This window comes from Antechinus flavipes, chromosome 4 (assembly GCF_016432865.1).
Source record: "Antechinus flavipes isolate AdamAnt ecotype Samford, QLD, Australia chromosome 4, AdamAnt_v2, whole genome shotgun sequence".
NCBI classification, from domain to species: domain Eukaryota; kingdom Metazoa; phylum Chordata; class Mammalia; order Dasyuromorphia; family Dasyuridae; genus Antechinus; species Antechinus flavipes.
In genome coordinates, this window is record NC_067401.1 from 23,765,597 (window position 1) to 23,775,020 (window position 9,424).

The window sequence follows — 9,424 nt, forward strand, 5'->3', positions numbered from 1 at the left end:
CCTTTTTCCAGGCCAGTCAAGTCATGAGCTGTTTCCTAGCTTCCATCTGGACTAGGATTGGATTTCTTAGTGTGTCTTCCAAACCATCTGTCAAAATTGTCATTTTTCTTCAAAGCTCAGCTCAGGTGCTGCTCGTTCCGTGGAGCCGGGCCCTTATCCTCCTGACAAAAAATTTTAATCTTCCTCCTGAGCTTTTCCCGAAGGACTTTGTCTGACTCTCCCCTCCTTCCCCCCACCTGAGACTTGACTGTGGCAGATGTCCCACCTCCCTTAGAATGTAAGCTTCTTGAGAGCATCTTTCTATTTCCAGCACTGACCACGGAGTCTTGCCCACCAGAGGCATCTAAAAGTCCTTGTTGACCTAGATAGCAGGATGTGTAAATGCAGGTACTTGTGCTGACCCCAGTGGAGGGTTGGGCTCCCTCAGAGCAGAACTTTTCTTTTGCAATAGGGAAGGTTGGATGGTTTCTGACCTTGTGTTGAAAACTTCCATTCTCCCAGGAAAATTGCTCCCTGCTATTTGGGTGACTGTCATTTCCCTAATTCATAGGTTTATAGAGTTGAAAAGTATCTTAAAGGTCATTTAGTCTGATCTTTGCATCTTATAGATAAGGAGACTGTGGCCCAATGAGGAAAAGTGACTTAACTAGGTCACTCAGCCCAGGGAGGCCGATCCAGGGTCACTTAGGGAGCTCCCAGCAACAAAGTCAGGGTTTGAAACCCGCCCTTGATTCCACATCCATTGCTCTAGGCCATGTTGCCTGTGTCCTAGAAGGCCCTGCCCCCTCATTCTCCCCGTTCCTGGGACTGGGCCCTGAAATATCTGAATATTTGATGTAATATTGAAATTCAGAGGGGGATCATGGTGCAGCCTCCCCCCACGGGCCTGCTGCCATCCTGCCTCTTGCCCTATGTTTCCATTAGAACCCATTTCACTGTTGGCGAGGACCCAGCTATGGAGATGTTGGGGGGTCTCTAGGTGACTTTTCAGGGCAGGAGGGGTGAAGGAGGCCTGCATTGGCAGAAGGTTTTCTGCGCCCCTTCCGATTTAATAGGTCACTCATTTGTACTTCTTTGTTACAAGGCAAGTGCAATGGGAAAATGAAGCAATTGGCTTTTTAAAAAATGTATAAAACATTAAGACAAAAGCCAGCAACAAAATGTCAGCAGGCCCAGGAAAGAGTAATACCACTCATTAATATGAATCATCATTAAATAAACATGGCTTCAGGTCACTAATAATGGGAGAGGTGCCATCTCTCAGACACAGATTGGCAAAGGAGACAACAGATAATAATAGGCAGGGTTTGGGGGTGGGGTGGGAAACAGGGCGCGGGATTATGGGAGCTAGTGGAGCCATGAATTGGCCTGACCTTTATGTAAAGCAGTTTGGATCTGTGCTAAGAAAATGATTAAATGCCCTTGACCCAGTAACCCAGAGATCCCAGTGCTTGGCCCATGTCCCAAGAGATCGTTGGAAAATGCTCTTTGCGGTTGAAAAGAGAGGTCCTGACACTCCAACACATTTTTAGCAGCATTTATTAGGAAAGCAGAGGCCCGGAAATGAAGGAGCCGCCCGCTCGCTCCTTGGGAGGGGGGTCTGCCTTCCGGTGGACTTTCTAGTCTAGAAAAGCCGGAAGGACGCTGGCTGGACAGGTAAGACACAGCCGCTGACCTTGTAGTGTAGATGGGGGTTAGTTCTACTGCTCCATCTCTCCTCCCCTGAGGGGCCATATTTCTAGAATGATTTGTCTGCCCCCAATGCTCTCACTGGCTCAGCACCCACGCTTTTTTGGCAGTCCTGATTCCACTTCCACCACTCCGCTGAAAGTGCCCTCCTGGAGGGCATCGGGGCCGTTCTGATCGCCATGTCCAGGTGCCTTTCCAGAATCTCCATCGCCTCCTCCCGAGGGGCGCTCTCTCCTCCTTGGCTCTGGCTTTCCTCCCACCTCTCTAACCTTAGCTTGCCCACCTTTACTATCTGTTCTTCCGGCCCTTTACTGAGGGCATCCCCCAAGGTCATAGCCCCCTTCTCTTTCTAGATTTCTTTGACAATCTCAGCCATTCCTACATCTTCAGTTACTGCCTTTGTGCAAGTAACTCTCAAAACTAGTTTTGCAAGCGTCACATTGACATTTTCAACTATCTACATATATATATACAGTGTCTATGCTGTAGATATATATTGTATATATATGTGTGTGTATATATACATATGTACTGTGCACATGTATGTACTGTATATAATTTGTGTGTATATACACATATACACTGTGAACATATATAAACTGTATATGTGTGTATATATACACACACATACAGTGTACCTGGGGCCTTGCCAACACCACAAACTTACCATGTCCAAAATGTTTATTATATGAGGCCTGAACCTGTTCTTCTTCTGCCTCCATTTTATCTGGCAGTGGCTCCACCATTCCCCCGTCTCCCATGTTTGGAACTTGGCTGTTCCCTCTCTCTAGGATTTCCTAACAATCAAAGCCAGGACTGTTGATCATACCAACACAGTTTCTCTCCATTTTATTGCTCTTATTCTCATCGCCCATCGGGGCGATTTCTCACAGGCCTGTCTGCCCTGGCTCTCCCCTCTCGCCCACTTTATGGGGTGTTCCTGGTCGTGCCGCATCTCTAATGGCTCCTCTTCCCTCCTGGCTCGGAGCCTCCTTTAGCTGCCCCAAGGATCTGGCCTCCTGTCTGCAGACCAGCCCCGTGCTCCTTCCCTCCACGTGCTGCCGTCCGGTCCCGCTGAACAACGGCTGTCACCGTCCAGGCCCGAGCTTGCCCACCTCCGCCCTCGGCTCAGGCCTCTCTCTGCCTCCTTGATTTCCTGAGGCTGCGTCCTCAGATCTCTGTGATCTCAGCCGTGATAATCCCCCCCTCGGGCTTTGCGTGTGTCGTGTCCCCATTAGTCAGTAGGCTCTAGGAGGGCTGGGACTGCCCCATCTCAGTGGTGTCTCTGCCCTCCCCTAAACTCTGCCCCCTGAGGGCTGTTATTAGCTGAGCATTGACATTGGCCGGATATTGACTTTCATTATTGAATATTGGCTGAATTTGAGTTTTCTTGCTTAGGAGCTTTAGCCTCTCCCACACCAGTTGAGATTTGGGGTAAGGCCTGGCTGACCGCCTGGGTTTTCAGTGGTGAGCCCTGCTCCCGGGTGCTTCCTCTCTCCTGGGCCTCTCACAAGCCCTGGTCCTTCCAGGGTCACCCGCTGTTCCACCTCCCCAGGGAAGCCTTCTCCCTCCCCCTCGTTCTGGCTGTCCTCTTCCTCCTCTCCTCCACCTTACCTGTCGACTCCTTTCTGTCTCCCAGTAGGACAGCAGCTCTGAGGACAAGGGCTGCTCCAGGTTTTGTGTCCTCACGTGAGGGGGTTTGGGGGCTCCATGGATCAGGGCCCCTGCCGACTCCAGGCCCAGCCCGCAGCCTTGTGCTGCTCCTTGGAGCCTTCCCTGGGTCTGAACTCTGGCTAGGCCCTTCTTACCTGGGGGGCTTGGCGGAGTCCCTCAGGCCGCACTTCCCTCCCCTGTCCGATCAGTGGGCTGAAGTAGATGGACTCTGGGCCCTTCCAGCTCTAAATCTAGGGGCCCCGGGGCCGCATTTCCTGCAGGTCAGACGGCCTCCAGGCTGCCCGGCTCCCATGGCTGCTGCTGCTGCTTATTTGGGGTCCCGGGTCTTGCTCCGATGGACTGAAAGGTGTTTAAATTATTCTTTGCTTCCCTTAACAGAACGAACCGGGCGAGTAGAGAAGAGTGGAGACGTCTCCGTCACACCCAAGGTGATGGTCAGAAGCACTGGGCGTGCTCTGTGTTCCTCCAATTCATCTTCTCTGTAACAATGCGATTGTCAGGAGGGAGCAGGCTCGGGGCGTTTGTCTCCCCCGCCTCCACTTTGTGCGGGTGGCTCCCCCGGGCCCAGATTAGACACTTAGATCTGGAAGGGCCCTAGACAACATCCAGCCCGAGGGATAGTGGGGCAAGTCCTGGGTTCAGACCCCACCTCTGGCACTCGGTACCTGTGTGACCATGGGCAAGTCTGGAGAACCTCAGTTTTCTCCTCTGTACAGTGGACATCGTGATACCCCCTTTAAGACCTGCTTCCTCAGGTGATCGGGTGATCGTCGGATACGGTCACCCAGTCAGGAAACTGAGGCTTCTAAGATTGCACAGGTATCAGGCCCCGGGGCTGGGGATCAAAACCAGGGCCTTTGGCTCCGGGCGGCATCCTTTCCTCCGTTACTGTCCTGCTGGTGAGGTCAGTGAGGCGATGTTTGGAAAAGGCTGGCCCGAGAAAAGAGCAGAGAGCCAGCTCGGAGCGGTCCTTTCAGGGCACGAGGGAAGCTCCGAGGGGCTCCGAGGCCTCTGTCCCGAGGCTGAAGCTTTTTGGATTAACTTTGAAAAATCATCCTTTCTCCCCTGGCTTGTGAATCACACCTGGCTGATGGCCTGCGCCGGGAGGAGCCGGTGCCCCAGTTATTCCGGACAGGGAGGCTCCGTTCGTGCAGAGCCCTAACTAGTGCAGGTGTCCTATGGCACCAGCTGAGTCCTGCCATGATGCCGGGAGCTGCGTTAGACCTAGCCCCGGCTGGGCGGGAGTTTCAGGTAGCTTTTTACAGTGGGGTGGGGGGAGGGGACCAACACTCAGAAGCCAAAGGTGAAAAGTAGCCTCTGCCAGGACGGCCACTCACTGCCCAGGAGCTCTGGGGCCCACGCTGAGGAAGGGCTCAGAGGACATGCGTCCAAATCCTGGGTGACCTGGAAGGAGTGACTTCCTCCAAGCTTCCCCTTCTGTAGGAGGAGGGGCTTGGACAAGAGGATCCCCCAGCTCACTTGTGGCTGTCTGGTCCCCACTTCCTGAATGCCCCAGGGTGGGTGCCCAGCCAGGCCCTCTGAGGGACAGGCAGACAGAGGAGGAGTCGGAGGGTCCAGCGTGGGCTTCCAAAGGCTTCCTTCTTGGCTCCTTGGACATCCTCCAGGCTTTGGGATGGGCTGAAGGGGAGGGGACCTGGGATGCAGCTGCTACTGGGACCTTCCCATAAGGAGCCCTCAGCCCCTGCTCTGCCCAAGCCCCTGAGAGGGCATGTGGCCCCCAGCCAGGATGGGCTGAGATGGGACTGGAAGCAGGACTTCCAAAGCCAGGCCCAGCCCTCCAGGGGGCACGTTTTCATGGAAATTAGTCCATGGCAGGGAAAATGGTCCCTTGGGTGAAGCAGCTGGAGGGGGTACAGGCGAGTGGGCAAGACGAGGAGCTCTCCATTCCTAGGCCTCCTGAAGGCTGTTGGGCCTGCCCACATTTAGCAGTGGGAGAGATTTGGCACTGGGATAATCTTAGGGGCCTGCACTGGGAAATAGCCCCAGGAGGTACCACCAACTCTGACCTTTCATGGTTATAACCTTGGGTTATTGCTCCTTCCCAAAGTTTGGGCCCTTACCTACCAACCCTGCAGGAAGACAGAGCAGAGGGGCTGCAGAGCTTCCCCGTGGGGTGCCAGTATTTCTGGGCACCATCCGGACCTGTTACATGACCCCAAATGGAGTCCCCTGGGAGCTCATCCAGAACATGTGGCAACGGTGATGCATGGAAATAGTGCGGACAATGGGCAGTCTGGCCCCGGAGTCCCTGCCGGCTCTCAGCTTCTGTAATAACCCGCCGTGGCCCTGGCTCGGGGCTGCTACAGGGCTGGGATGTTTCTGGGTCTGAGTCCCATCCAGTAAAGATTTCTTGAGCACCTACTGTGTGCCAGGCGTTAGGCTGAGTTCTTGATGGACGTGCAGGTGTGTGTGTTTGCACCCCTACATACGTGTGTGGATACACACCGTGCTTTGCAGATCACAGGTGCTGAGTAGCTGTCAGCTGGTCACCTCCCTCCACTTCCTTGCCTCGGTGTGAGGGTGGAGGCTGGGTAGCTCAGTGGGAGTCGAGGGCAGACCTGTAATTGTGTTCTCTCTCCTCCCCCTAGGAAGGAATCCTGCCTTTTCAAGGGATGGGCGATCTCTAGGAATGGCCGTCCGTCCGTCCGTCCAGGGGCTGGGACGTCGCCACCTGCGTCTTCAGCCTCTCTTTCTCGTCCGTCCCCTTCCTCTGTGTGGTTCCATTCAGCACACGTCAGCTGTCGCAAGTGAATTATTTCCCGGCCGGGACACTCACGTACCTCAGTGGTAACAGAGTAAGGTATTGCATGGACCTAGTAGGGGTGAAAGGTCAGGAAGGGGAAAGATTCCCCCCTCCCCAGGCCAGATCTCTGCTGCAGCTGCTCAGATCCATGACTTTCCTTAATCAGATTCTAAGACTTCGAATTGTAAAATGGAGGAAGGATCTGGGTGGGGGGAGCCTCTGGAATGGGTGATCTGTGCTCGTCCCAAATGTTTTGTAGAACAGTTGTTCCTGTTGAAATCTTATTAATGTGGATGGTGTTAAATAGCTTAATTATTTAAAAAATTATGTGTTATTTCTGAGAGGGTGGGGAATCATGTACATTTACAATCCAATGACTTTTGTATTTTATTTTTCAAAATAAAAGCTTTAAATGTGAGACTTTCTAGTGGTGTCCACCTCTCCTTTCCTCCCAGGACTGTGCATTTGATAACGCCCAAACTGCTTTGAGCCAAGCTGAGCAGGGCCACGAGCTCGCTCTCCGTCCCCCAGGTCTGTTTCTTTGGGATGCTTCCACAGGAAGCGTGTTGTCCTGACCTTAACAAGCATTAATCTGTTAAACAAATATCTCGGTTCAACATGTACTGTTTTCCTATTCTCCAATTTCTGCAGATGATTCTGAGCCAGAGAAGTTTCCCTTTACCAGCTGCTGTCAAGGAACAGTCTTCCCCAGCCAGAACATGGTCTGACAAATAAATTGAAAGACTACTTGTAACCAGCGTTATTTTTTCTTTTGATCACTCGGACTCGGACTGTTCCCTTCACTCCATCCAGCTACTATTTCTAGAAGCATAATCTCCATCATACTGGTACTCTGCTTAAAGGGTCGTTATTCACGTCTAAACTCTGGCATTCATAGCCCTTACCAATATGATCCCAAACATTTCTTTTTTCAATGGTTTTGTTTTTTCTGGTTATGCACGTACATTCATTTATTAAAACACGTTTCCTTATGAATTATGTTGGGAGAGAAAAATTAGGATGAAAGAGAAAAACCATGAGAGAAAAAACGAGAAGAAAAAGGGAAAAAGTGAACATAGTGTGTGTTGATTTACATTCAGTCTCCATAGTTTTTTCTCTGAAAGCAGTTGATATTTTATGTCCAAAGTCTATTGGGATTGCTTTGGATCATTGAGCCCCTGAGAAAAGAACCAAGTCTTTCATAGTTGATCATCGCACACTCTTGCTGAATACAATGTATTCCTGGTTCTACTTGTTTCACTCAGCATCAGTTCATGTAAATCTTTCTAGGCCTTTCTAAAATCATCATTTTTATAGAACAATAATATTCCATTACCTTCATGTACCACAGTTTGTTCAGCCATTCCCCAATTGACGGGCACCTACTCATTTTCCAGTTCTTTGCTACCACAAAAAGAGCCTCTACAAACACTTTTGCACATGGGGGTCTTTTGCCCTCCTTTATGATTTCCTTGGGCATAGTTCCAAATTGCTCTCCAGAATGGTTGAAAAACCCAACCTTATTTCCACCACTCCCCAAATCACACTTCCTTACCCATGTCTTGCACACTCCTGCTACATTGTGCGTGCTCATGTTCTCCCTCACTTGAAATGACCTGTCCTCCATCCATCCATCCATCCATCCTTCCATCCATGCATCCAAATTTAGTCCATCCTTGCACTCCCTGCTCCGGTTCCCCTTCTTTTATTAGGCATTTGTTTCATTGATCTTTCTTACTTCCTACTTTTCTGAAGTCCTAGAGCACATATAGCCTTGAACCACCTAATGATGAGAAGCTTCCATTTACAAAGAGCTTTACTGATGAAGAGTATTTTCATATGAATGTTCTCACTGAATTTACTCAGCTATATAAAATTAGGGGGTTGGATTAAATGTCCCACAGGCCCTTTCCCACTCTAAATCTGTGACCCCATGTCCCTGAAACTCAGTTTCCCTTTTGTAAAACATGGGTTTGGACCAGATGGTCCCTAAGATCCTTTCTGGCTCTCAATCAATGGCCTTGTGGCCCTCCCAGTGACTTTTAGGCAGTATTTTGAACTTGTAAGCATCTAGGATTTCATCAGTGTCGCTATTTCCTCCATGGAAGCAGAACTAAGATGACCTTGGTTGGCCAATAACTTTGTGTGACCAAAACAATTCAGGATTGGTGATCAATGTCTAGACCAGTAACAGAGGGTCCATTTCAGTGCTTTCCAGAAGGTCTTCCTCTCTCGGACACCTGCCAGAGCCTGTACTCTCCTGAGTGTTCAGAACTTGGCTTGCCGTTCACGCCAGCTTCTGTGGAGTAAGTAGTACAGATGTGATCCTTATTTAACTGATGATCAATTGGTTGTAAATGCATGATGGTGCAAATGAATGAAGGGCTTGCCTCGAGAAAGTGGCCAACTCAGGCTTTCTCCTTCCAAGCCCCCATGGGCTCTCTGCTATACAGAGAACCTAGAGGGGATTCCTCAAGCCTTCCAAGCCAACCTGCCCCTGACCAGGCTGTTTTCTAAAAATCCCCAGACAAAGGATCTGGTTCAGCCTCAGTTCCCAAGGCCCACTGTCATTTTCAGAAGTTTTCTCGTCTGTTGAGCCAAATCTGCCTGACCATAATTTCCCCCATAAATACTTGCTGATTAAAAGGTGGCCTGTCGTGGGAGAAGGACCACAGAATGGTTCAGGGATCTGGACTGGTCAGAGGAATAGAGAGCCACTGACTAGCCATGTGACCACCATGGGACAAGTCCCAACCTCTATGAGCCTCAGTTTCCACAGCTCTAAAGGTAAGAATAATTACCCTACACAGAGTTTTAATACCTCTCCGGGTTACTGTGAGAAAGAGCATCCAATAAAAGTAACACGTTTATATTGAGCTTACAAATATATAGACCACTTTCCTCACAAAATTCTAAGAGTAATAATAACTGGCTTTTCTAAGTGCAAATTGAGGTTTGCGAAGCACTTTACAAATGTTTTCTAATTTGATCTTTATAACTACCCCAGGAAGTAGGTAAGTGCCTCTATTATTCCCATTTTATAGATTAGACATTGAAAGTAAAATGAGTTGTATAGGGTCACACAACTAGGGAGGATCTAAGCAGCATTCGAACTCAGGTCTTCCTTGGCTCCCGCTCCAGTGCTATAATCATTCTATTACCCAGCTACTCATCCCTCCTGCATTATACCAGTGCCTCAAAGAGTCAGGTTGTCTCTTCTGGCTCCAACATTCCTTGTTCCAGTGGCTCACTAAGAAAATCAGAATATTATAGCTAGGCAGGACTTCCTCCGGGAGA

General features: G+C 50.1%; 1 protein-coding gene across 3 annotated transcripts in view; it reads left to right on the forward strand.

The window, feature by feature from the left end:
• Positions 1-6,545, forward strand: part of TPST1 (tyrosylprotein sulfotransferase 1) — a 117,409-nt gene extending 110,864 nt beyond the window's left edge. For 2 of the 3 annotated variants that reach the window (XM_051992033.1, XM_051992034.1), the window contains one exon: positions 5,973-6,545. In XM_051992033.1, the coding sequence (XP_051847993.1) occupies positions 5,973-6,011 (39 nt within the window). In that variant the 3' untranslated portion in view covers positions 6,012-6,545. Of the gene's footprint in view, positions 1-3,741; positions 3,792-5,972 lie in introns of all 3 variants that reach the window. The other variant, XM_051992035.1, reaches the window with a different exon arrangement.
• Positions 6,546-9,424: the final 2,879 nt, after the last annotated feature.